General features: G+C 41.1%; 1 protein-coding gene across 4 annotated transcripts in view; it reads left to right on the plus strand.

Annotated features, from left to right (window-relative positions):
* RNF44 (ring finger protein 44) overlaps nt 1-27365 on the plus strand; it is an 88179-nt gene that overhangs the window by 48572 nt on the left and 12242 nt on the right. For 2 of the 4 annotated variants that reach the window (XM_083354105.1, XM_083354106.1), the window contains exons 3-5: nt 19467-19698; nt 23921-24088; nt 27128-27301. In XM_083354105.1, the coding sequence (XP_083210231.1) occupies nt 19467-19698; nt 23921-24088; nt 27128-27301 (574 nt within the window). Of the gene's footprint in view, nt 1-6977; nt 7258-11606; nt 11676-18493; nt 18673-19466; nt 19699-23920; nt 24089-27127; nt 27302-27365 lie in introns of those variants that run through there. The other 2 variants (XM_083354103.1, XM_083354104.1) reach the window with 2 other exon arrangements.

Consider the following 27365-nt stretch of genomic DNA (forward strand, 5'->3'; position numbering starts at 1 on the left):
ACATGCATCAGAATGTATTATTATTATTATTATTATTATTATTATTATTATTATTAGTAGTAGTAGTAGTAGTAGTAGTAGTAGTAGTAGTAGTAGTAGTATTGAAATTGTCACTGGATGAATTTGCAGATTAACCTTCGGATCTATTGCATTGTGCCAAAAAAGAATCTTAAAAGAGTGAAAAACCTCTCTACTAAAAACTTTGAGAACACTGCAAAAATTGAAAACACTGCTCCTCAGGAGCTTAATATTTTAAGCTTCCAGTAAGAAAGAATAATCATCAGTCTTTTTCAGTCTGTATGAATAAACTGTCTTATTCCATATGTGTTTGTATATTGCACAGTTAGCATCTCTTGCAACATAAGTAGTTCAGTGGCTATTTCATCAGCACTACTTTTCTATTGAACAGCCGATCTTAGTGCCTCTCATACTGTACCTCAATTTATAGAGTCAGCTCCTGAATATATTCTTGCTATAAATGTTTCGGTCCTAGAATGACATTTGTAAAGAAATCAATTAGTGTCCACCATCCGCCTTTGACCTCATTTGCCTTTTTCTAGATCTCTTCAATACTTGCACTTCTATATTCCTAATATAATTGTAAATTTTTCTGTAACTTACCTGGTCTTTTAAAAGCATCTTTCCTTGTTTTTAAATTGAATATATTTTTTTGTTCTGTCTTTTGCTTGATAGTTTGGCTGTCATATTTCCTTGCCCATGAGTTTTTACCTTGCTACTTTTCCTTTCTATCAGGATGGCTTATTCTGAAAGTCACGGCATTATATTATTATTATTATTATTATTATTATTATTATTATTATTATTATTATTATTATTATTATTATTATTATTATTATTATTATTTAGTTTTGATAACAGCTTCTCAGGTTTTTCACCTGAATTAAATCTACTAAAATTGCTCTTTACATTGATCTTAAATTTATTTATTTATTTTATTAAATTTCTATTTCTATACCGCCCTTCTCCCTAAGGACTCAGGGCGGTGTACAGGGCAATAAAATGCAACATACAAAAGTTAAAAAGAAAATTAAATTAATTGGCCCTAACAATAAATAGTTAAAATAAACTCAAACCCTTAGTCCAGGCCGGCCTGTTCAAACAATTCTGTCTGTATGACAAACCTTTGTCAAATCTTCAAAGCCCATCAACTTCCCTTAATTTTATAACAGGAACCATAAATAAGTGATACTAAAACATTTCAATTTGTTCCATAATAACAACTTGAAAGTGTCATAACTATTTTTTCTTTTTCTAATTTCTATCATGTAGTTAATCTGAATTTGATCTCATTTGTCCAATGATGTTTGACTGTGAAATTTGTGAAAACGAATCCCGAGTGCTGCGTAACAGAGTGAGTGCCTGTTACTCGTCCCAGCTTCTGCCAACCTAGCAGTTCGAAAGCACGTAAAAATGCAAGTAGAAAAATAGGGACCACTACGGTGGTAACAGCGTTCCATGCGCCCTTGGTGTCTAGTCATGCCGGTCACATGACCACGGAGAGGTCCTTGGACAAACACTGGCTCTTCGGCTTTGAAACGGAGATGAGCACCATCCCCTAGAGTTGGAAACGACTAGCACGCATGTGCAGGGGAACCTTTACCTTTACCTAATCCAACAACTGCATCTGATGAACTTTGTGCTTCTCATTTCTGGTCCGATACTGTAGAATGGTTTATTTTGACAATTTTAGGTTTTCCTTGGTCCAGAATTATAACCGATTGGCGCAGGTCTGTGCAATATAGATACTGTAAATGCTTTTCATATTTCATCTGCCAGTTCTACTGGTCCTTATAAAATGAGGATATGCCCTTTCAATATGAGCAGTGAATACATTTCCTTGTGGCTTCGGTTTGGCCATATCAACTTCCAGATATAAATATGAAAGTTCAACATTTTTTTCTCAATAAACCTTAAAATTTACTGCTAAGGATGACTTCACTAAGAGCTCATAGTCTTGCCAGCATCATTCTCAAAGAAGATACTAGGTCCTCCCAAAACTGTACATTTAACACAGTCAGGTTTCATTGCAGAGGATGTTGGAAGCTGCCCCTCCTGTTTGGATAATAGGCTGGTACCATCCCTCCCCTCCTTTTTTCTCCTGAATATTACTCTAAATTTTGTAGAATTCAAAGGGAAATACTAACCTCTTTGGAGGGCAGACTGTCATTTTACCCTATTGAGCAAATGCTACAACTTTGAGCTCATAGATCTAGCCAGATACATTTTCTAGCCAGCAAAACAAAAAAGCTATTTAGGTGTTGAATTCAACTTCATTAAGGATTTTAATTGATTTATAAAACTTTCATTTGTTGTATGTAAAAAAGTATGTGGAAAAAGTTTTGCTCTTGGGAAAGATTCTGATAGGGCCCCTCAGCAAGGACTCAATTTACTAGACACTTTAGATGGCTCTGTTGTACTTACAAAAAGCCTATAAGCAGTGCCTTTGCACCCCCGCCCCTGCGGCTTGGAGCCACATGCCATGGGGATTCCTTTCCCCGCAGTTGCCACGCCGCGGCCCATGCTGAGCCCCCACCTGGAGCTGCTCCAAACCCCAACCCAGAGCTGTGTTCCTCATGGCAGTGGTTTCCGGCGCCAAACAGCCTCTTTCCAACCACATCCAGAAAAATTTGTAACAAACATTGGAATTCTCAAGGCAATCTGTTACTGGAAGGAAAAAGCAATCCCTGCTGTGTTACTGATCCCAGAGAAGCATTTGCATGTATGCAGGTATCATCAGGGTGCCATAGTTATGGATGAGAAATATTGGTTGCAAAGTTAGCATTTCTGGATGTAATACAGATATTTTGGACTTATTTTTGTTTCTTTGCATGATTGATATTTTAAAAAAGGCATATGCTACTGACTACACTTATGCACATATGTAACATCTTTTGCTAGGATACATGACCACTGCTTGTCCAGAAAGTGAAAAGTGATTGTGACTCAACAAAATTTTAATGTACAAATAGCACCAGAAATTATTTTAGCCTTTTTAATAAATGTTGTTATTGATGTTAAGCTCACCATGGAAAACATCATATATTGTTATGTATATACTAGGTTAATTATTTAAAGACTGAAGTGCAACATAACTACTGTAGATTCTAAATAATCTATTTTTCAAAACACACAACAGTCCAAACAGTAAAAGTAAAGTCCAAATTAAGAATATTTCATTCTTAAGAATTGTTTAATTTAAAGTGGTTTAGTTGTAATAGAATAGATGGTTATAGATTCAAAATAGTTTTCAAGAGTGTACAAAAGATACTATTTTTTTTCTAGCATCAGCTAAATTAGACATATTACATTGAGAAAAATGTTTCTCATTTCTTTCCTGTTACCTTTATTGATTTCATTTTAGAGATGTTAACATAGGAAATAGATTATTTTGTTATCTAATTTTACCTTCCAAAAGACGGAAGCAGATGAAAAATGTTGAGGTTCTTTCCTGTTGGCTTTTTTGAATTAGCTGTTTTAGATTCTAAAAGTTTAGTTCCTAAAGAAGTAACCTTGTAAATAATTTTAATGTCCTCCTCTAGTGCAGGGTAAGCAACCTTGGCTCTTTTATGACTCAAGGACTTCAACTCCCAGAATTCCTGAGCCAGCATGGCTCAGCTTGGAAACCTCTCCCTTTTCCCTCAGCATGGCTGGCTCAGAATTTCTGGGATTTGAAGTCCACAAGTCATAAAAAAGCCAAAATTGCCTACTCCTAAAGCCAAAAGAGGGAGCTTTTTTTTTTTTTTGCAAAAAAAAAAAAAAAAGGGTGCCGGAATGCCGTTCTGGGGGTTATATTAGAAAAAAAGCCCTGCCTATAAGTTTGTTGCAGATTCTTTGAGCAATTCACAAAAAATTAAAATTGCAATTAGATCTCATCTTGATTTTTCTGGTTAATTTTTAACATGAAATATGTGACAGGGAGTTCTTGCTCATCAGAAAAAATGGTTTTTGGATACTAAATTATCAGGAGTCCTTAATGGAGGTCATACAGTAGCATTTTAAGTAGTAATGGTTTTCCTTTGTTGTTGTTAGCTGTGAAGTCGTGTCCGACCCATCGCGACCCCACGGGCAACATTCCTCCAGGCCTTCCTGTCCTCTACCATCTTCTGGAGTCCATTTAACCTCACACCTGCTGCTTCAGTGACTCCATCCAGCCACCTCATTCTCTGTCGTCCCCTTCTTCTCTTGCCCTCGATCTTTCCCAGCATTAGGCTCTTCTCCAGTGAGTCCTTCCTTCTCATTAGGTGGCCAAGGTATTTGAGTTTCAACTTCAGGATCTGGCCTTCTAAAGAGCAGTCAGGGTTGACCTCCTCTAGGACTGACCGGTTTGATCGCCTTGCAGTCCAAGGGACTCGCAGGAGTCTTCTCCAGCACCATAGTTCAAATGCTACTGTCTACATACCAGTAGTAGACAACATTTAAATTCAACTTCTAGGAAAACCACAGTACCAAATGGTTTTCCTAGAAGTTGAATTTAAATCTTGCATACTATTGGTATGTAGACAGTAGCATTTTGGGAGGTGACAAACATATCTGCTCAGTATACAGATGAACAGTCTACTAAAAACTGAATGTCACAAAAACATTCTTATTCAGTCACAGAAAATGTTTAATAGAGGACATTATCAAGTATGCTCTGGTTCTGCCCCCTGTATTCCAATCTCCCCTATTAATGGGGAGTCTTCAGCAAAACTCATTAGTGCTTTGCATGATTTTGTATTTCTAAATTTCATTTTTGTCTGTAGTTGCACTTACAAAAACCAAACATTTTAATAAGATACTTGATTCTTGTGACAGAATTATTGGTGCCACCTCTTCTTCCAGAGGAGCAATCCAAGGCTGCTGGTATGCTTTGGTGCTGATAGAGCAAGCTGAGACTTATTCTGAACTTACAAGAAACATTGATGTAGTTTCTGCCTCTTGGGCCAAAGACAGGATTAGTTTAGACAAGTCTAAATTGTTATTTTTGTTCTCTTGATTTTGTGTGTGTGTCTGGGAAGTTGCTAGACTGGAAGCATTATGACATGACTGTTGGTAACTGACACAACTGGAGGCAACTAAGATCCTTTTGATACGCAAGACAGAAAATCAAAATGGTATTTCTCTTGCTGATAAAAATATAATAAAGTAATAGGTAGCTTGTTGCTCCCCCCATCTGTTTGGTAAGGAGGAGATAGTTTTCAAAACTATAGACCGGTTTACCCCACGTAATAGTAAGGATAGCTCTAGTCAAACTTTTTCTTCCCCCTTTCTACAAACTTGGGAGGGGAATAGGTTATAATAAACAGGAGAACTCCTAGACAGATACATAAATGAATAAGCCTAGCTGTGTTTGTAAGGATTATGTTAATTTGAAGATTCTGAAGAACACAGTGTCCTCCCTTAAAGGCTTATTTAATTATAAGGAAATAAATAATGGAAAATTATACTGCACATTATAATTCTTGGGCTGTTATTTTCTTAAAAGTTAAAAGACATACAGTATGAATGCATGGAATTTTTCAAAAATTTGCTTTAGCAAAGTCCAAATGCTCTTCAGTTTGGTTAGGTAGCAGCATTTGAAAACTACTCAGTGTGTATAGCACTAAGAAGTGGTATATAGGTCTAAACGCAATTTCAATATCTAGCTTATCTGCTTGCTGTTTATTAAGTGGCAACATGACTGCCTCAGTGATTTGGACAAGATGACTAGCAAAGAGAAATCTCAATTGGCTTCCCCCCTTCCTCTTTCCTTTTTATTTATTTATATCCTGCCTTTATTATTTTTACAAACATCCCAAGGCTGAGGACATATCTAACTCATCTTCCCCCTCCTATATTCTCCACAACCACCACCCTGTGCAGTGGGTTGGGCTGAGAGAGACTCACTTGCCCAAAGCCACCCAGCTGGCTTTCACATCCAAGATGGGATTTTGATCTCAAGAGTCTGGACTTTAATCACTAAACGGTCAAGCTTTTAACGAGCAGGCATTTTTAGTTCTCCAATATTTTTTTGGTTGAAGAGATGGTAAAAAAAGTTTTATGCTTTTGAATCAGCAATGCAGGAAGAGCAAAGCTGCCTTATGAACCCCAAATATGATCATCCTTGATCAGAGCCTCTCCCTTTCCCCATGTTATTGAAACATTACCACCAGGTGTGCCTGTATTTATTGCCATATCTGGTTTGTCCTGATAGCTGCCTATTATTGCTTGAAATAATAGAAGTTAAAGTACTTACTCTGGTTAGTGAAGTTTAAGAAAGGCACTACCTTTGAAAGAAGAGCTATAAATGGAGGCATCTTCTCCACAAAATTACTTTTCGTTAATTAAATATTGTTATGTTTTTATTTAAAAGTCTCCCTCTACTTTACTATGCATTTACAATGTGTTATTCGGACAGTGCATTTATAATATGTATATTCTCTAAGGCAAAGACGGAATTGTAATCTTAGGTTTTGAGCATGTCCAAGCCTAGAAAGAAAATGAGAAAAGTATTAAGGACGTAATTTACCTCCGCGAGCTGCACCGCACCAGCCAACTGCAATTATACAGTTACGCGTCGTTCAGTACAAATTCACATTGCAACATGCTAAAAGAGCAGAGGGGGAACAACAACTCTTTCGCCCGGGGAGGAAAAGAAGAGTTCACGTCCGAGCTACACGAATCTTTCCCGCCTTTACCGTCTCTCGGGATATTTACTCGCTCGGTTCCTTTTGCGCGCGTTACAGACTGCGCGAGGATCATCCCGCTGACCGCACCTGGCTTATAGTTGCCATGACGTCGCCCTGCTAACACCCCCTCGGTAGGCTTTGGCTCCGTCGCCGCCGCGTGCAGCTCCCTGGGACGCGCCCAAACGCGCCTGCGCAAGAGGGCTGCGGGCTTCGGCTAATTGCAGCGCCGGAGCCGGTCACGTGCTGGCGCTCGGGGCCGCGCCTCTACCCTCCTCCCCAGTTTGCCCGAGCCAGTCTCGGGCGCGCGCACTCAGGTCCGAATGTTGTGAATAAAACGCGCCGTTTGTTCCAGCCCGGCGGCGCAGGCAGCTCTTAAAGGACCAGAGCCCGGGGTCGCCGGCGCCTCCTGGAGGGGGCGGCTCGGAGGAGGCTGGCGCGCTCGGCGAGCGAAAAGGAAAACAAAGAAGCCACCGGAAACAGCCGTGGGGGGCGCGGGCACGGGGCTGAGAGCCGGCGCCCGGGAGCCTCGGCGGAAAGGGGCGCTTATGTGGGGTGCAGCTGCACCCGGAGAGGCGGCGCAGACCGACGGGTAGGTAGATCGAGAGGGGGATCGTCGCGTGCATGCGACTGCGAGCTGGAGGGGCGCGCCGCTTGGACTGTGAAGCTACGGTCCTCCCTCCGGATGGTTTAAGGTCCTCTTAAGCCGTAATTAAAACCGGGTTTTAAAAATGCAATTTGGGTGGTGTTCGGTTTCTGCTAAAGATGGTTATGGGTGATGCTGCTGGAGGGAGGGAGGAAGGGTCAAATGGGCCGGCACTGTAAACTGCGGCTTCCCAACAATAAAAATGCAGTCCGGGGCATTCCCTCCTCTTCGACTCTCGGCTGCACCTGCAGCCCATCGAAAGCTTCACTGAGACCGTCGATCGGGTCTTCTCCTTTCCGTTGAAAAATGCGAAGGGCCGCTTCTTAGTTTTTCTTCCCTAGGAAGCTCCTGTGTTCGTAGAACCTGGTCTCCTTCCTGTTTCTTTGAGCTAAGGGTGAGGCGGCTGTTGCACCAAAAAGGGGGTGAAAAAGGAAAAAAAAACACGGCCGAGGTGGGGTATAAAAGAGGACCTGGCCGGTGGGTTTGTTAGGCGCGCGGGCAAGGAAAGAAAGGGGGCAGCTTCCTGCTTCACTGACACGTGCTGCCCCTTTCTGCTGTTGTTGACGCCTTTGTCTCGGAGCGAGAAGGCGGCTCGTCCCTTCCTGCGGGGCACGTCAGGCTCCGCTAACGAGCGCTGGGTGAGAGCCGCCCTCTTCTGCTTTCTCTGGCTCGCGTTTCCGTTTCGGCTGGGCAGGCCCGAGGACGAGGCAGGCTCCGCTCTCTTTGTTATTGCTTTTGTTTCGCGCGGAACACGTGGCCTGTGATCTCGCGGTTCTTAAAGTTACAGATTTCCCCCCCCCCCCCAACCCTGGCTTCAGCATTCAATTTTTAACGCCTTGGATCCCGTCTCCAGGCCTTTGGGAGCAACAACAACAACAAACAAAAAGCCGAGAGAATTTCCGAGGAAAACCGCCGCCTTCTCTTAGGCCAGAGTGGAACGGGACAAGAAATTGCGGGCGACCCCCCGGGTGAAGGATGAACTGCTCCTGCCCGATCGAAATTTGGTCCAGCGTTTTGCAGCAAGCGCAGAGCCGCCGTGTGGCAATTAAAGTGCGGGATTTATTCCGATTGGGATTATTTATTTATTTATTTTATTTTAAATTCCATTTATATCCCGCCCTTCTCCGAAGACTCAGGGCGGCTTACAAGCTTAGCAGTAGCCTTCATTCTATGTATATGCCTGCTTATTAGGGCTTTCACACACACACCCCAAGCGGCATTATTACAAAGTCAGCTGAATTGCCCCCAACAATCTGGGTCCTCATTTTACCTACCTCGGAAGGATGGAAAAGGCTGAGTCAACCTTGAGTCTGGTGGGATGCGAACCTGCACTAATTGCAGGCAGCTGGTGTTACTTAAGGTGATGACAGATTTCGAGACTGAAAAATGGTTGGTGAGGTCCGAGTCGCAGGTTTGTGTTTTGAAACCAATTTCTGAAGGTGAATTGTGAAGGCAAAGGACTCGTGCAGGCAGCAGGAAGCAGAATGGTAGCTCTTGGGGGATTGTGGTTGGAAATAGCCTTCAGGCACTGCCTCCTTTTCTCTCTCTTGTACAGAGAGAGGGGTGTTTCCTTTTTGAGCATTTATGGCCCACGGTGGTTTCCTGCATGCGTCCCTCTGAAGCTGCTACCGCTTTTGCTTTGCTGCAGCTCTCCAGATGTCTTTGACTTGAATTTCATGAAGTCCGGATGGAATGGAATGGTGTGTACGGGGTGGGGGAGAGATTGTGGGAGGCACATTCCAAATGATGGAGCATCTATCTGTGTGGGAGATGCAACCCAACAGGTGTTTTATGTCAAGATCCCATTCTAAAAGAACCACTCTTGAACAGAGCCAGTCTCCTTTTTTGATTCTCCCAAAGTTTGCGAACCTCTCTTGTTACCCAGAAACACTGGAAGCATATTGTAGGTTGTTCAGCAAGTGGGGGGAGAATTTTCCTTCCTTGATTTCTCCAAATGGATACAGAATGAAATGGTTTGAATTGAAAAGGAGGAGGGGCACAGGAAGTGTGAGCAAAGTTACTTGTTATTAGGTGTGGTTTTAGGGGAGAAAAAAAATCTTAATATGGTTTTGAAGAGTTTATTGGTGCTGGGGCTGCTGTTACTATAAAAACATTAAAATAGATATGAGTAGAAATCAGAATTGCTCTTTAATTTTGGGACATAGTAACTGGTCTACCTATATTTTCTGACTGCTGTACCAGTCAGAAAATACAGCTCCTAGATGAATTCATCTGTCTTGGATTTTTCATATATTGATATGTCTTGGGGATCCCTTTTTCTTTCTGCCTTCTTTGTTTCTCTGTTTAACTTGGAAGGTTCATGGGAAATATGAAGCATGTGGTAGTGACATTCTGCACAAGCAATGTGGAGAGATGGGGTTGGCTCATTTTGATATTTTTCCAAATATCTGTACTGCCTTGATGATTTGGTACATTTTTCCTTTAAAAAACAGCATTTTACAGAACACAATATTATTTTCTGTGGCATGCCTGGTGAGGCCTGAAGGCAAATATGCATTATATATGTTAGCTGATTGCCAGTCTGAACAGCTAGAGGTCATGGAACTTGAAATTTAACATAATGGAACAGCTAGAAGGCTTGGATAATGTCTGAGAAAATACTTGGTTTAGGTGCAGGAAGCTTTTCCCAATCTGTGTTTGGATTGCAGTTCCCGTAATTCCCAGCTAGTTTTCCTTTGAGAATTATGATCGCAGTATACCTGGAAGGCACCAGGTTGAGGAAAGCTGTTCTACTATAATGCCCTATTATGTTATTCTGAAGTGTTTTGCCAGTTAACATAGCAGTGCTGATCAGTGAAAATAATTGCTTTATTGTGTCAGTTAACACCACTTGAAATGGAAAGCTTGTATAGCAATGGCTAGCCAGGGAATGATTAGATGAATTGACACATTGTTAGTTGCCAGACAGCTTTTATTTGTCATGAGTAGATGCAGTCAAGTTGATAGTTAAGATGATAAGAGTGCCTTCTCCTAACATTTAGGCAGTGGTGGGATTGAAATATGTGAATAACTGGTTCTCTGTGTAGATGCTGCTTCTGGAAGTCCACAAAAAAATAGCTACCGGTTCCGCTGAAGTGGTAGGAACTGGCTGAATCCCACCACTGATTTAGGACTCTGCTGAGTGTCAAATGGAGAAATTATTTGCCTCGGGGTAGTGTAATTTTCATTCCACTGTAAATAGAAAAGTACCATAGACATGTTCGGAACTTTTCTTTTGCATTTATATGTTTAAAACAGTCCTTTAATTTGGGGAAGTTGCAAAGAGATTTTACTGTACAGTACTTTGTGAAAGTTAAAGTGGTGATACATTTGCTAGACTTAGGATGCCATAGTCACCACAGCACCTAGTCAGTCTTGGCTGATTTCAGAAAAGCTAAGCATAGTTGGTGGTCTTAAATTAGTTGTGGGATGGGAGACCTGTATGAAATCTCAGGGCTGTAGGCTGATTAAGAAGCCAAACAAAAAACGTAATTGGGCAGTAGACAGTTGCAAACCACTTGGGAACAGTTGCCAAAAATACTGCATGAATGTCTCCAGAAGCCACTAGATGAGCTGCATTAGAGTTTTACTTGTTGCTTTTAAGGAGCCGCAAGTGTCTCATAAAAAATTGTGAAAAGATTCCTCTGGTTTCTTGTAAAACTGCTTGCTGAACATCTCACCCTTTAATTCAAGACAGAAAAAGAAGCAGTAACTTAAGTTGTAGAATGGACAAAGGCAAATATTTTAGGTGTTGAATTTATTTTTAGTGTTTAAACTGAAGTGAATCTTGATTAAGTGGAAGAAAAAAATTAATGTTAAAACCTGAACAATTGAAATGCTTTACAATAGTGACAAAGGGGGAGATACCTTCCTCAGCTCAGAGGTTATTTTTTTTGTAGAAATACTACTTAATACTGATGCCTTCAAAATGAAAAGTAAAATCTCCTTCAAGTTGAGCTCCATGGCCATATCTATATAATTCTTCTGGCAACAATGTTGAGGCAAATACCATTATACCAGTACTTAGTACAATAGAATTTGTTTAGAGGTGACAGGGAGTTTGTGTTTTGAGGTATACAACTCTTCTATCCTTGTATTTTTCAATTCTACATCCCAGCTCAGTCAGCATTGGCTTCAGCTGGCAGAGGTGGGGAAGTGCAGCAGTGAATCCCCTTGTGTTTGTGTAAGAGCATTTATAAGTAATTCTAACCATTTTACAAGTATAGTTACTGTTCCTATTACCCTAAAGGTAGTTGTGTAGGATGGTCCATTCTAAAATATTTTTTCTTCTTCAGCAAGCCAGGTCTGTTTGATGACTGTGGAGAAATGAATATTGGAAAAGACCAGGAGGACAATTCTGATAGGTAATAGAGACCATTATCTTCATGTACCAAATGCCGTGATCAAGGGTGTCAAACTCGCAACATCTCGTGATGTGTTGCAATGTATCTCAACTTTTTTGCCATTGCTGGCAATGGGGAGGGTGCGATTTCGCCATGATGCATCCAGCCCTTGGGCTGGCAGTTTGACACCCCTGGCCTTGATGCTCTGCTCTTACTGAGCCAGAAGTTAAATTAGAAAAAAATTGACTGGAGGGGGATGATTTTATTTTTTCTATATCAAAACCCTTGACCTTTCTTGAATTTAATATTTGATTATGGGTTGTTCATTTAGGGCATCACAATCTCCCATTGGAACAATGTGGCATGTTCTAGATAACTATTGGAAAATATAGTTTATTAATTTTCTTTGTGTTGTCTGTTTTTAATATTAATATGGAATTGTTGCAATGTTTGGATATTGTTCTGGTTTTTTATACAGTTAAGGTCATTCCAAGCTTGCTTGTCCATTGTTTTCTTCTAGCAATAAGCATAAAAAAGTTTCTAACCCCAAAATCAGAAAAATAAAATGAGTTTAATTCATAGAGAGCAACTGGGAATCAATTGTCTCTTGAAGTGTGAAGTCCCACATTGCCAACAAGATTGGTTATTTTTATGTATGAGAAGGGAGGTGGGCTTTTTGTTTACCATTTTTGTGTTAATATATGTGTTTATAAACTACAGTGTAAGTTGTTTTAGAAAAATATAGTGTTCTTAGGGGAATTTGTTTAGAAAAACGTGTGGAACTTATATAAGTTAATGTATAAGATTAATGAATTGGTAGAAAATCATGATGTTTCAACATGTAAAGGACTGAATAACTGCTTTTAAGATGAAATTGTAGGCAGATTACAAAAGTAACTATACGTAGCCATAGTGAGAAGATTCCAAAAATATTATTTGTCCATTCTTGGAAATGAATTTGCAATTAATAATGATACTGGTAGTCCTCAGCTTATGATGGCAGTTGGATGTGGAATTTCCTTGGCTAAGTAATATAGTGGTAATGGGTGACATCATGTGACTGCATCAATTAGGAATCCCAGCAGTCCTGGTTGCCCTTGTTGTAACCTCAGTACCGTGTGGGTTGTTAAGTAGGAAGAGATGAAAGTCCCAGGCTAGGTAGGGTCAATGTGTGCTTATTTGTTGTGCCATGGTTAGTGCTAGGGTGTATGCTATGGAGAATAGGCTGGTGATCAGTTGCTACTCCCTAGTGGGGTTCTTCAGGGGGAAAAAGTGACAGGAGTGATTTATAACCTTTACTGCAAGCTTCCCATTGATTTGTGGGAAGCTGACAGAGAAGGTTGCAAATGGTCACACGACTGTGGCTTCCTGTGATTTCATAACTGCAAGCTGGGCCCTCAGATTACAATCAAGTGGCCACTGGAATGCACTGACGGCTGCAAATTTGCAGACTGGTTACGGTATATGTCCCCTTTGTTCAGTGCTTTTGTAATTTTGAATGGTCGCTGAATGAGTGGTCACAATTCAAGGACAACCTGTAAATGTGCTTAGGGGATGATTTAGGCAGGGAGTCACCAGCTTAATGACCGCCACAGTTTAGCAATGTAATCCTGAGTTCAATTATGGCCATAAACTAAGGGCTACAGATGGCCATCCAGTGGTCCTGTTTAGAATGAGGAGATCCCTTTTGTGCAAAGGAGAGAGTGGGGGAGTTCCTGGAGGTCCAATTGGAGGAATGTTCTTGAATAAAATAATCTGACTTCACTTAGAATTGGGTGCCAACTGGGCTGGTCCACTGAAGATGACCAGGAAACACTGGAACTTGGTTTTCTGACAGGAATTTGAGCCAGTTATTACCAAGGAAGTAAACAGAGCCCCCAGGGCTTGGTAGTTTGCCATCTGGACTTATTTGCCTTTCCTGGTTGGATAAGGTCCCCAAGACAGAGTAGCATGTTGTTGTCTCTAATCAATGATTAATGCCTCGTGGGCGAGGTAGAACTGCCTGTGTTAAAGAGGGGTGTGTGGTATGATTCCTCTCAATTGGCCATCCTTGGACCTTTTGTTGGATAACTTTCATTTCATTTCCAAAGTGTTGAGAGGATGTCCCCCACTGTTGAAATGGTGATACGCACCCAACCTCAAAGGGTCCAAGATGAAGCACTTTATCTGATCCTTTTTCATTTAAGGTTATCAAAATGAAACCAGATTAGGGTGTTTAAAAAGCATTTGTTGTGTTTGTGGATGTTCAGTGGAGAGCTTGAGATGCGGATGGTGTCCATCCCAGCCCTCCTCTCTCAGCTATATTTGATACCATCAATCATTTCATCCTCTGAAGCAGTTTTGGGGGTGCTGTTTTGAGCTTGTCCTTATTCTTCTTGGGCTGGTTCCAATCTGGTTTTGGGGTGAGTGGGAAAGGTCAAGCCTTAGGACCCTGCAATGTGCGGTGTCTTAGGGTCCCTCCTCTTTAATATTTATATGAGACTGCTGGATGAGTACATTTGGTGATACTCAAGTCATACATCTCCATCACTGGCCAATTATGCAAAGCTGTTCTAGTATTGGTTGAGTGCTTGGAGGATATAAGGAGCTGGTTGGGAATATAGTGGCTCTTAATTGAGAGGGAATAGGGATTTTTTTGTTGTTCTCCCAGATCTGGTGTCATGTTTGATTTTTGCTAGGCAGAGCTACTGGGCCTTTTGGGAATCCTACTGGACCTGTGACTACTGCTGAAAGAGCAGGTGACAGCTATTCGGGTGGAGCCCTTTGCACAGATTCATATTGTATGCCCATTGCACCCATCCCTAAACTAGGAGGTTTTGTTCTAAGTCGTTCATGCTGTGGTCACTTTCTGGTTGTTATTACAATTTATTCTATGAGGGGCTGCCTTGGAGGCCATCCAGAAATTACAGCAGGTCCACAGTGCAGCGATACATGCAGTGGTTTACCCATATTATACCACTGATGCATAAGTTGCACTGGCTTCCAATTACTTTCCAGATGCAGTTCGAGGTATCATTTTTTAATGGTGCAGGGCCAGGTTACATGGAACCACTGCTCTGCCTGTTCCACTGCTGTATTCCAGTTCTCTTTCATTAAGTGTAATCTGATTGAAAGTGCACCTTTTCCATAGTGCCCCATGCTTTCCCCTGAGATCTGGCAGACCCCCAATTTTTAGCCTTCTGGATGGCCTTGAAGAGCCGACTCTTCCCACAAGCAATGTGGTAGAGTAGGCCTGGAGTATGCCCAGTAAAGAGACATGTTGATGTGTGGGACATTTGCCTTTGGAGTATCAGCCATGTTGGTTAGGGTTTTTATGAGGTTTTGGTATTTTTATTGCTATTCTGGGAGCTTCCTAGTGTTATGGTACATAGCATGGGCAACCATATAACTTTTAAGAAAATAAATAAATAATTGGGATCATGAATAACAGTTGGCCTAAGTCAGAATTCTGGGTTGCTTACTCTATATTCTGTGCACCTAATTTTTATATTCTCTGCATATTTGTTATCAAACCTTGGCTACAGAGATTGCCATAATTTTTAGATATAAAACTAACACTCTATGTTGATGAGCGTAATAAGGACATGATACTCTGAATTTCAGAACATTGCTGGGGTACTCACTAAGGGCAAAATAAAACTGCAGGAAGATTAGAGAACATTAGAACAACATATATTGTTGTAATAAGAAATGCACTTGCATTGTGTTATTCAATGAAGATCCATTTATATCTATAGGAAAATGGAGATATGGAGGTTACATTTTAAGAGGAAGAGAACCATTTTGTCATGAGAGTACAGAAATCAGCAGCAATAATGGGTCTTGGAATGTAGTTGGAAATACATACAAAACAAGGTAAAACTTGAAGTTATTTGCCATTTGACACATGAAAAATAGATGATTCCCCCCCCCCCCCACTATCCAGTACTTTTCATTTATATAGCAACTTCCAAAAAGTGTAGGTAGGTTCTTTTCTTTTCTTTCTTAAATTTCTATGCTGCCCATCTCACTAATACAGTGCCTCTGGGTACTTAACAGTGTAATAATAGAAAAACAAGACTGATAGAGATAAAGTTGAAAGGGACAGCCAAGAGAATCTGTTTTTTCCACAATGCTTAGAAATTATTCAAAATTAGAAAAACACATAGTTGGAATATATACATATATATTATGGGTATACATAGACATACATAGATAGATTATACATATATACGTGTATATCTGTATCTACCTACCTACCTATATTCAGAAAAAAAACTACAAAGTCCAAATAAACACCATAATGGCTACTGAATGTGATTAGCAATGCTATTGAAAGAACATGAACTCCATTCAAAAATTTGAAGTCTTGCTCAAATTGGAATAAGAAGAAGCATAAACATTGCCCAAAGCCATAGGAGCAGTTGATATAAGTTCCAAAAACCCATACATTAAAAAAAACTATATTCAAAATAGGAAACAGCTGGGAGGTTGAACTACTATGGGCATGTTAAAGATTGACTAAATTAACGTAGAACGCTAGCAAAACTGAACAAATTGTTTCTGTTTTTACTATTGAGAATATAGGACAGATATTCATGGCTTTTCTATTAGGAAAATCAGGCCTAGAAATTTATTCTTGTTTTAAGAAGAAGAGTTGAGGAGCAATAAAGGAAATTATGAGCCAGTTATATCTCTATGTGTATGCCTTCAAGTCAGTGCTGAGGTCTGGTGATTGTCTGAAGAAATCCTTGTAATTTTCTTTGCGAGATTTTTTCAGAGTTTTCAATTGTTCTTGCCTCTAGGGCTGAAAGGCTGTGAGTGCACATGGCCACCCAGCTGACTTTGTACGTAAGGTGGGATTAGAACTCATGGTCTCCCAATTTCTAGGCTGTTGCTTTAACCACGACACCAGATTGACTCTCCAGGTTAATTTCTCATTTGTAGGCAATGGATGAAAATGCTAGAGAAAAATAGGCAAATACATAGCAGAAAACTGTCTTGGCTTTTACAAAGACATTTTCTTATGAGCATTCTAACCTTTTTGGAGAGTATCAGAAAGCATACCACCTTTATAATAGATACCGCATACTTGGATTTTCAGAAATCCAATGATGAAAAAAAAATATCTCACCAAAACCCCTGAGGATAGGTGTTCTCATAGAGTGGCAACTAGCTACGAAAAAAAAGGAAATAAGATTACAGATAATTCCTCATACTGGCAAGATGTGCGAAGTGGGATTCATGTTGGGACCTGTTTTTTTTTTAACTTGTGTCTAAAATATCTCAAGAGGAGGATTAAATTGTGAACTCACCAGCTAGGCTTAAGATACCAAAAAAGCAGGGGATTGAGAAGAGTTCCTAAAGGCTTCTCCTAATTGTGTGGATGGGCTTCAAAATAGCAAATGTGTTTCAGGATGAACAAATGCAAAGTGGTGCATGCTAACATAAAAGATCCAAGTTTCACCTATACCTTAACATGAAGAGGTCTGAAGAGGTAGTTACTGGCCAGAAAGAGATTTTGGAGTCATGAGGAAACAGCTTGAGGAAAATATCAACACTATATGCAGATGCTGTAAAAAAAACCAAACAGGCAAGTTTTATGGTTGGAATCATTAAACTGAAAGTAAAACTGACAATATAATAATGTTCTTGCAGAAATCTTAAATGAGTCTACAGTTGTAATATCGTATATGGTTCTGATCACCACATATTATGAAAAAAAGAGTAAATAATTTATTAAGGATTATTACTTATTAAGATGAGGACCGTGTCCTCTGAGGAAAGTCTGTAGCAACTCATTCTCAGTCTTTTGATGTCAGTGCTAGAATGTGAGGTCACCCAGTGAATAAATGCAGGATAATTCAGGAGTCACAAGATTAACCGGGTTTCTTCTTACACATGGTTAAAGTATAGCATTCACTGCCAGCAGCTGTAATGGTATCTAATTTGAGTGGTTTTTAAAGAAGATCCTAATATTACTGCTTAGTACCTCCTGTATCATAGGTAACCTTCCCCAAAAGCTGACTCCTGGGTAGTGACATGAAAATGTTAATATATTCTTACATTTTAAGATGAGACTCTGGAAGTTTCTTACTAATATATACCTAATCCTTGGAATTAATAATAGGCATGTTTATGTTTATCATTGCAGGACTTCTATGACTTTCTTCGCTAATTTTATTGTATGGTCAGATTTGATCTATGAATTGTTTTGTTGGGTCATTTTTCTTCCCCTCTCCAAAACAATCACTCCAAATGACCATTCCATTGGTCAGCTTGATAAAGGTATATAAAATATGCAATATCAAATAAAACTGTTAATGAATTACGCAATCTAGGACTCAACCTCTCTTCTATCCTGGCTATTGAATTATATTTCTCTTAGGGCATGATCTATAATCTTCTCTTCTGAGTGAAAAATGTTGGACTTCAGCTGGAAATTCAAAGTTTAAATCTCTTTCAGCCACAGGTTTCCTTGCCCCGTTTGCTGTCTTATATTTTTAATTTATCTGCCTTGGTTGTCCTGTGGATTAAGCTGGAGTGCTCTGAGCTTCTTAAAAGAAAGGAAGAGATAAAGTTGGATTCACAACTAGATGTAATTAAAAGTGGTAGAAGGGAATGATAGATAGGAAACAGAAAAGGCAGATAAATGAACCAGCAAGTCAAAATTATTACGAGTTAGCTATACAGGAAAACGTTTAAATGGAGACCATGTAATATGAAGAGAGTCTATCACTGAATATGTGGGGATTTTTTCACCACCTGCCGTTGTGTTGCAGCCTGCCAGCTGATTGAAAACTTAAAACTCTTTTTGTTACAGCGCTTGTGTTCAGTAGCTGTTTCGTCACTTTTTGCAGATCCCAAAGTACCGGTGTGGATCTGCGTTTGGAGTGTGAGATCCAGCATCACCTTTTGCCTTGTGAACATCCCCAATGCGACCATGGGAACTGGCAGTGAATAGGCGGCCTCCTGTCCCATTTGACCAGCAACAATTCCCAGGGGAGAGCTGTGGTAGTCCAGCACACCTCAGGAGAAGGTAGAGTTCTTCATCTTTTAATTAATGTTGATAATCCGTGCCGACCAGCATTCTCCCTGTGGGCTTCAGGGCATTCAGTCTAGTCAGTGGCTCTAAGATTCCTTCACCATCCCCCACGTCAGTACTAAGCAGGCCCACCTCTGCCTCTCTCCACTTGTTCTGAAATAATCTCGGGTCAACCAGGAACTCTCACCTGCTGTGACTGCCTTCTCTATCAAAGCCAATATAGCACTTGTTCAGTTTCTTGGTGAAAAGCTTTACAGATCTTCAGCAAGAAATCTTTTATAAGCTTATGGACAAGTTGCTGCAGTCACGTTACTATTGATGTGGGACAGATATCAGAAATAGTTGGAAATAACATTTTACTCCATGGATGAACCATTTATGGTAAGCTTTTGTTTGATGACCATATCTGCTTCTAAATAATGAGATGGTTTGCTCGGTGGCTTAGAATCTCGTCATGTCAAGAAGATTATCTGTGAAACCAAGTGAGGTTTCAGTGCTTCGTGCCTTTCTTCTGCTGGCATTTTCTCTCTGCAGAGTGAAGGACTGACACATAGCAGAATGCTGGCAGTTATGCTGTAGAATCATTGTATTCGAATGCACTAATTGCATTTATGGCCTAATTTGCTGCATGAGCAGCTAGACCTGCCTCCGCCCCACATAATATCACTATGTTGACCTAACCTTGCCATTAAAAATTGTTGTACTCATAGCTAAGAGGTCAGCACAGATAAGAGGCCAGCCCCTAGGGTCACCCCTCTATATTTCTCTCCCCGCAATTGGCACCACAGCCCTCCTTTCCGGCACCACTGGGGCCGACGTGAGCAACCTCTGCAAACCCTCCTAGCCCAGGATGAGAACTACTTGCACCTGGCTTTTTTCCAGCAGCAGCAGCAGCCACAGCCACAAGTCTCTGTAGATGAGCACCCAGCGTATTTTCTGGCCACCACGCCACCACGAATGCTTCATCCAGCGGCACACACATCCCACCAGCATCCATTCATGGTGGATCTCCATGACCAGGTAAGGTGGATGTTGTGTCCTAAATACACTTAGAAACCTATGGCTGGGATATTGTCCCGCCTACCATAGAAACGTTGGCTAACATTTGGAAGAGTCTGTGTTGGCCAAGGATAGTAAAACCTGGGAGACTATACAGTTCTTATACACTGAAAAGGCAAACGGTGTGGTTGGAGATAGCCAAGGCTGAGCATCCTTTGAAAGCTTTTGCCTGTGAAAGGCTGTATAACTGAAAGTGTGAATCTGTTTAAGATATAACAGTTATTGGATCCAGTTTCTGACTGAAAGAAGGGCAGTGCAGGACCACGTGGGGGACATAAAACTGCTCATAAGTACACCACGTGCTGTTTAGTTGCCTGGCTGTTTTACTTGCAAGTGATGAGAGAACTTGTAACGTCATAGGAAAGAGCATGCTTTTGTACGAGTAACAATCTAAGCCAGGGGTATTAAATTGCCGGCCTGCGGGCCAGATGCATCATACAGAAGTCATGCCCACCCCATTGCCGGCAATGGCAAAACTGTCCCGATACGTTGCACGACGTTACATGATGTCGCGAGTTTGACATATCTGATCTAAGCTGATTCCTTAGTAACTTCAGTTGAAAAATTCACAGGTTTTGGTTGGGAAGCACTTCTGCTTGAAACCCTGAGGTGCATTTTCCTGATTTCATTCAGAGAATTTCCCCTTTTTGCTGCTAAGGAAAGAATGCAAAAAGCGATGAAAGTTTCTGTATCGGCTATTAGGACCGTTGTGAGGTCAAAATTATCCAGCTTTTGAGATTGAATTTTTCTTTGCACAAAGAGGAATATATAAACACTTTATAATTCTTTGGATGTTTGCCAGGTAGCCTATGATGGTGTCTTAAAACAATACAGGTGAAACTTGAAAAATTAGAATATTGTGCAAAAGTTCATTTATTTCAGTAATGCAACTTAAAAGGGGAAACTAATATATGAGATAGACTCATTACATGCAAAGCAAGATAGTTCAAGCCATGATTTGTCATAATTGTGATGATTATGGCTTACAGCTCATGAAAACCCCAAATCCACAATCTCAGTAAATTAGAATATTGTGAAAAGGTGCAATATTCTAGGCTCAAAGTGTCCCACTCTAATCAGCTAATTAAGCCATAACACCTGGCCATTCAAAAGTGTTGGGGACTTTCACAAGGAGTGGACTGAGGCTGGAGTCAGTGCATCAAGAGCCACCACACACAGATGGATCCTGGACATGGGCTTCAAATGTCATATTCCTCTTGTCAAGCCACTCCTGAACAACAAACAACATCAGAAGCATCTTACCTGGGCTAAAGAAAAACAGACCTGGTCTGTTGCTCAGTGGTCCAAAGTCCTCTTTTCTCATGAGAGCAACTTTTGCATCTCATTTGGAAACCAAGGACCCAGAGTCTGGAGGAAGAATGGAGAGGCACACACTGCAAGATGCTTGAAGTCCAGTGTGAAGTTTCCACAGTCTGTGTTGATTTGGGGAGCCATGTCATCTGCTGGTGTTGGTCCACTGTGCTTAAGTCCAGGGTCAACGCAGCCGTCTGCCAGGAGATTTTGGAACACTTCATGCTTCCTTCTGCAGACGAGCTTTATGGGAATGCTGACTTCATTTTCCAGCAGGACTTGGCACCTGCCCACACTGCCAAAAGCACCAAAACCTGGTTCAATGACTGTGGGATTACTGTGCTTGATTGGCCAGCAAACCTGCCTGACCTGAACCCCATAGAGAATCTATGGGGCATTGCCAAGAGAAAGATGAGAGACATGAGACCGAACAATGCAGAAGAGCTGAAGGCCTCTATTGAAGCATCCTGGTCTTCCATAACACCTCAGCAGTGCCACAGGCTGATAGCTTCCATGCCACGCCGCATTGAGGCAGTAATTGCTGCAAAAGGGGTCCAAACCAAGTACTGAGTACATATGCATGCTTATACTTTTCAGAGATCCGATATTGTTCTATGGACACTCCTTGTTTTATTGATTGCATGTAATATTCTAATTTACTGAGATTGTGGATTTGGGGTTTTCATGAGCTGTAAGCCATAATCATCACAATTATGACAAATCACGGCTTGAACTATTTTGCTTTGCATATAATGAGTCTATCTCATATATTAGTTTCCCCTTTTAAGTTGCATTACTGAAATAAATGAACTTTTGCACAATATTGTAATTTTTTGAGTTTCACCTGTATATGTAAGGATGATTAAATAGTTTTGTTCCTCTCATTTTTATTACATTGTTTCATGTAATATTGTAGGGGTTTAAAATGTGATGCCAGAAATCCATTTCAGCATGAAGGCATTGTTTACAGTTTTTAAAAATAAGCCTCAGAATCCAGCATATTTTTTTTTATAAAAGCTGAAGCAGCCAGAGTGGAGGGAGTGGAATCATAATCAGTGTCATGTGCGTTCAGTATCTGAGGCATGCAACATTATGGGAAAAGCCTTTCGGGCCCTTTAAAATCTGTGTTCTTTGAGCAGTGAATCTGCACCTATGTGACTGCTATAATTGTGGGAATATTGTTCCTATGGCAACATGTACACAGCTGTTCCTAGAATTCTGAAACTTCCAGCGGGTCCAAGCACTTGACTTTTGACTTTCCACTTAGGCTTCTGCCCAGTTAATCTTGCTTCTCCTTGGCTTGGTAAGACAGCATCAAATAGTCTTTGCATTTAGCAGGAGGGTAGGTCTCTTAAGAATCCATTGGTTTGTAGATATTGCTGGACTTCAGACACTTCCATGGCAGCCAACAATTATGGGAGCTGTAATCCAACAACTTTAAGGGATGCGGTGGCTCAGTGGGTTAGGACGCTGAGCTTGTTGATCAGAAGGTCGGCAGTTTGGCGGGTCGAATCCCGAGTGCCGCGTAACAGAGTGAGCTCCTGTTACTCGTCCCAGCTTCTGCCAACCTAGCAGTTCGAAAGCACGTAAAAATGCAAGTAGAAAAATAGGGACCACTACGGTGGGAAGGTAACAGCGTTCCATGCACCTTTGGCATCTAGTCATGCCGACCACATGACCACGGAGACGTCCTCGGACAAGCGCTGGCTCTTTGGCTTTGAATCGGAGATGAGCACCGGCCCCTAGAGTTGGAAACGACTAGCACGCATGTGCAGGGGAACCTTTACCTTTACCTAATCCAACAACTGATGAACTTTGTGCTTCTCATTTCTGGTCCAATACTCTGGACTAAATTTCTTTCACATAAATGTTTCTGGCCTTGCTACCAGGAATCTGTTGACTGATACTGATTAGTCTCTTGGCTGGCTGGCATCATTTTTCAGCAAGTTGGCAGCATACAGTTGTTGTAGACTGGATTATGAATGTGTGTTGTGTTAGCTACATTAAATTCCCAATAACAAAAAAGATTTTTTTTTAAAAAAAAATACAGATTGTTTCTCTCGCGGCCTGAATCTCTAGGCCAATAGTATGCTTGACAAGACAGGAAATGTTTTCACACTTTTTAGACTATGCAGTTAATTTAATGCTCCAGCATAAAAACTTGTTAAACTAAAGGAATAACATGGGAAAATGTTTTCAAGGAAAAGAGAAGAGTGATTCCAGGTTGTGCTGCTGTTTGCTTTTGAGCCTCGTGTGTCTGAAATATAAACCTTTCACGGGTATTGTTTATACATGAAAGGAAACCGAGTAAGCAACTGTCTGAGCAATGTATATGAAATAAAGTTTAAAAGTACTGCTTTGGGGAAAGGCAACAAAGCATTCTGGAGAAGGATTGTCATTAGGGTACTTTAGCTTGTTAATGAAAGTGCAGGATGTACAGTTTACAAATAGAGAAAAAACTGGATTGTTGATTACCAGAGAAAGCTGGGTGTTGGTGGTTTAGACTCAGAAATATAACCGTGACAATCTGGGAATATTTTCCAGGAGAGTTTTTCCCATTTTCAATTGCAATTTTTGGATCATGAACACTCAACTTCAATTGTTTATGATTCTATGTTGTGGTTATCTGAAACTTGTATCACCAGGTTTATATGCCTTTGATTTCTTATCCCTAATGCTTCATTTTTATTCTTTGGTGTTTGTGCTGGTTTGAAATCACTTCCTTTTATGGTTTGCATATGACTAGCACTTCCTTTTTTCTACTATTGCTTAGTATCAGATCTATTCTGTCATATATTAAAAAGATGAGTGGGAAAGTATAAAAGTATAAAATACATAATGTGATTATGCTTTATCTCGCCTTCGCTTCCAGGTGCATCAGGGAGCTGTCCCTCTCTCCTACACGGTGACCACAGTAACAACACAAGGCTTCCCCATTCACACTGGCCAGCACATACCTGGCTGCAGTGCGCAGCAGCTCCCAGCATGCTCAGTGATGTTCAGTGGACAGCACTATCCACTCTGTTGCCTCCCACCGCCTGTGAGTCCTTTGGCTTAAGAAGAGCAGGAAATAATTATGGCTGAGAGGATGACCTGGTGTGAATTACCAATACTTGTTTGGACATGGGGTGGGGGTTCATGACAACTATGGACTTAACCCAAATAATTAAGGGCCTGACGTGTAGAAGAAGCCACATGCTTAGTCTAATTTTCATCTTGGGACACTGGCAATATGATCCGAATGGTCAGATCAGATCCCTGCCATAGTCTGATCACATTCTAGTTGCTTTGAAGTTTTCCATGGCTGTTTCCTGATGCAGAGCGAGTTTGGGGTTGTTCCTGAGGCTCTATGATGCATAGACAGATCTTGGTTACTGCTTGGTATAAGAGTACAATGCTGACCATAGATTGGGTTGCATCTATACATCCCCTCACTGCTTGTAGATCCTGTGATGCCCTCTGGTTTTTCAAAGGAGTTGCAGGAGATGAAATGACAGAACAGGTACCCATAGCACTATTGAAAACATAAAAACAGGATATATCTGACAGAATATGGATAAGAGAGTTTATGAAGGATTACCTTCTGACCATAGGAGCAGCAACATGTAATTATGTTTCTGCTCTTAGTACATCTGCAGATAGATAGCCAGCAGCCCTGTTCATCATGATTCAGATCATCCTAGAAGGCAGGGCCACTGTGAGGAGTATTCAAGGCCCCTGACAGATTAAGTTGCCAAACAAGATAAGATAAAATAAGATACTCTTTATTGTTGTTTTTTACTCTGGGCACAATGACACACATCAAAAATGAAATTTAGTTGCTCACTCTCAAAGTGAAACATACATGACACACACCTAAACTTACTATACACAACCTATGTATAAGACCCACCCCCCTACATATACATAACAAATATTAAATACTGTGCATCTTGAATATATAACGGAAGGAGGAAGCTTGAGAGTTCACAAGGTTAATACTGTATGGAACAAAACTGGATGTTCTGCTTCGGATACCACAGAGCCTCCTCCCAGAAGGTAACAAGGAAAACAGGTCATGAAGAGGATGTGTAGTGTCCCAGATAATCTTACGGACCCTGTTCAAGCAACGCTTCTGTGCTATGTCCTGGATGGGAGGGAGGGAACTGCCAATGATCTTTTCGGCCATCCTCACCACTCTCTGCACCGCCTTCCTGTCTGAAGCAGTGATGCTTCCAAACCAGACTGTGATGCTGTATGAGAGGATGCTCTCGATCGTCCCCCTTTAGAAAGTGGTAAGGATAGGAGAAGGAAGATGTGCTTTTCTCATGTGATGCAGAAAATGCAGACACTGCTTCACCAGTGTCTCGCTGTTGAGCGACCAAGCCAGCCTACTCGTTAGCTGCACACCCAGGAATTTGATGCTGGTAACTATCTTTGGTTATGTTGACTGAGGCTTGATCATGTGCTACCTGGGGAAAGCTTTGAGTCTGTTAACCTGAAGAATTATACAGAGTCCTTGGAATTGTAAACTCAAGTCACCTTGATATTATCTCCATGTCCTTTTGTCTGGTTATGATTATCCAGGAGGTGGTTAATTCATCTTTGAATGAAGGGGTAGTTTTTTTGTATTTAAGGAACCTGTGGTTCTCCCAACCCAGTACTCAAGAACCATTACTCGACCCAGTAATACTGAATAATTCATGTTGAGTTTCCAAGTTCCCCTTTGGGAGGAAGATTCCAACTTGGCTTTTGGGAGGAAGAAAAAGGTGGCTGGGGTGATAGCCACTGCCAGTAGAGGTTTTTCTCAAGTTCATCTTGTGCACCAGTTGTGCCTGCTCCTGGAATGTGAGGTTCTGCTCAGTTGGGTCTTAGTCACTTCTCATTGGATAATTGCAAAACCCTCTACATGTGTAGAGTGAAGAGCACATAGAAGCTGCAGTTAGTCCAGAATTTGGCTCTGCGGGTAGTTATGTGCATGTCTTGGTACCACCATGATACACCGTTACTTCGTCACTACTTTGTGAGCTGTACTGGCTTCTGGATGCAAATCAAGATGTTGGTCATGACCGTCATGGATAGAACTGGATTTTGAGGATGTCTGTTCCTAATTTTCTCTGTGAAATCCAGTTAAACCAACTAAAGAAACCAAGCAAAGCCCTCCAAGACATCTTAAATAGGCAAAAGATCAAGTAGCCCCAAAAAGAAAAGAAAAAGAGGCATATATAATATACAGTGTAAGATGAACTCCTTTGGCAGACAGCTCTTTCAGCTACCCTCCTGAAAGAAGAGGGAGTCATCGTTGCAGGAAGCAGCAGCTTGCAATCTTCCCCTCTGACTCTTCCCCATTTACTTTCTTGGGAAACCAGCAAAGAAGATTGCAAATGATATTCATATGATTGTGGGGTACTTGGCAACCAATTGTAAGTGTGAACAGGTTGCCAAGCACTCAGATTGTGATGATGTGACTATGTGGGGGGGGAGGATTGGGGCAACATTTTGCAATAGTCATGAACCACCAAGGCTATTATAATTCCACACTGTTGTTAAAAGAATGGTTGTAAGTCAGGCTACCTGTAAAAAAAGCTAAGGAGGAACCAAAAAGACCAGGACATGCCTTTCCAGCAACCAACACCCAGGTAAGCAGGGACTAACACCAGAGAAATAAGCACAAAACAATAATCAAGGAACTCCAAAAAGAAAACAACACCCCCATCAAGCTGGCAAGACAAGCTACTTTACATAACACAAGGAGGAAATGCCATGCTTGTAATGATGTTACCTAGTTGTGTAATGAATCATCTGCAAGCAAGCAACCAACCAACCAACCAACCAGACTCAAGAGAGTATCAAGGACTCCACAGTTCTACTCTTGAGTTACATATATTCTGTTCTATTGGAGAGAATAGATAACTCGATTTCCATTTAAAGGCCTTTAGGCCCTTGCTGGTCTTTGGAGATGGCATTTTGCTGCCAAATGGATTCTTCCCTTTTTATTGGCAGGCTGAGGTCAGTTGTTTTTCAGGTAGACATGTTGATCCTAAATGCACTGAAGGTAGCTTTCTTTTGAAGACGCTGCCTTTCTGTTTTCGTCTCACAGCTGATCCAGGCCTGTGCCATGCAGCAACTCCATGTCTCTTATCAAACATTCCCACCACTCATTTCCAGTGATCATTATATCCTGCACCCTCCACCACCTGTGCCACCACACCAGCCTCCACATATGACAGCCCTCGGCCAGTTTGTCCCTCTCCAGCCACAGCATCCTCGCATGGTAAGTCTCTCAAGATGGCATAAATTTGATCGGAAGTATTTGTACTCTATTTCCCTACTCCTGA

This window comes from Vipera ursinii, assembly GCF_947247035.1.
Source record: "Vipera ursinii genome assembly, chromosome: 2".
Lineage (NCBI taxonomy): Eukaryota > Metazoa > Chordata > Lepidosauria > Squamata > Viperidae > Vipera > Vipera ursinii.